The sequence below is a fragment of the Penaeus monodon genome, chromosome 23 (genome assembly GCF_015228065.2).
Source record: "Penaeus monodon isolate SGIC_2016 chromosome 23, NSTDA_Pmon_1, whole genome shotgun sequence".
Taxonomy (NCBI): domain Eukaryota; kingdom Metazoa; phylum Arthropoda; class Malacostraca; order Decapoda; family Penaeidae; genus Penaeus; species Penaeus monodon.
Window position 1 is genome coordinate 20,549,814 of NC_051408.1, and position 1,221 is coordinate 20,551,034.

The 1,221-nt window shown below is 61.6% G+C and overlaps 1 protein-coding gene across 1 annotated transcript in view; it reads right to left on the bottom strand.

Annotated features, from left to right (window-relative positions):
- LOC119588173 overlaps nucleotides 1–1,221 on the bottom strand; it is a gene marked incomplete in the record, with an annotated part of 39,156 nt that overhangs the window by 29,961 nt on the left and 7,974 nt on the right. The window contains 1 exon segment of the mRNA XM_037936875.1: nucleotides 624–1,219. Coding sequence (XP_037792803.1) covers nucleotides 624–1,219 — 596 coding nt within the window.

A 1,221-nucleotide genomic window follows, 5' to 3' on the forward strand; every position in this document is an offset into this window, starting at 1 on the left:
CCTCATCCACAATCAATTCCTGACTCCTTACGTCCCCCGGAGTCGCATCACAAAGTACTGCTGAGTCAATCTACTCTACCGCTACAGCCCCGATCCTTAATTTAACTACGAAAGGAGTGCGATCCGAGCGAGCAAAATAAAAGAGGCAACTACGAGCGTAAACAGAAAGCACAATTGCATTCCCGGAATACCGTGTCCTGAGCCCTGGCCGGCAAAGGGTGTGCGGCCTCTAAGAGTTCCTAGCAGGGAGAGCTATGTTATTTGTCCATGTTTTTCTGTTGCCAAACTGGCGGTTTAGTGTCCCTCGTGTGCATGCAGGAAGATTTAATCCGTGAAGACAAAGAACCTTTTAAGAGGAGTTTCAAGGTGACCGCGAGAGATAAGAAGTCCTCTCTCGGGGCTACGAAGGCTGGAGCTCAGAGGGATGCAAGGGACTCCAGTTTACATACGAAGAAAAAGCCATCGCTATTGTTTTGTCTTTCTATCAAGTCCAGGTAGATACTGTGAAGGAGGTTCCCGAAGTGCCATGCAGACCAGACAGGAGGAGGCGACAAGAGACTGAAGAAGACCCAGCGAGCGCGGGTCGGGCGCCCGAGCGGGGCCATCATGCACCGAGCCTTTACCTTGGTGCGCCAGGACTGCCTGCGCGGGCGGGTTCGCGCCCATGGCCAGGTCGCGCTCGTCGGGGTAGCCGAACGCTTCGTAAGAGGGGGACAGCATGTTGCCGCCTAGGGGCTGCAGGCCGCCCATTTCGGCCATGGCCTGGCTGTGGGCGTAGTAGGTCCTCGGCAGTGGCATCTCGGGGCCGTAGCCGGGCTTGTCTTGGCCGTAGGCCTCGTACTCGCCCTCGTACCCCCCGTGGACGGCGGGGTAGTGGTAGTCCACGCTTCGCTGGTCGAAGCGCAGGCCGCCCTGCCCCATGTACTCCGGGAGAGCGTGCGCGGGCGGCAAGGGCGGGTCGGGGTCCATGGGCATCGGCCTCCCGGCGGCTTCCACGGCCAAAACCTCACGGCGCGGCAGGGGCGTGGGACGGACAGGGACGGCACCTCGGACGGGCAGAGGCGGGGCGTCGCGGGGCGAGGGCGGGATGGCGGCTGAACTTACGCCCTCCGGAAGCCCGGCTCTCAGGTCGACCTCAACAGGAGCCCTAGAGGCTGAGCCCGAGGGCGGCCCCTGAGAGCCCGTGGCGGAGGGAGGCGGCCTGCTCACCGACCCGGTCCT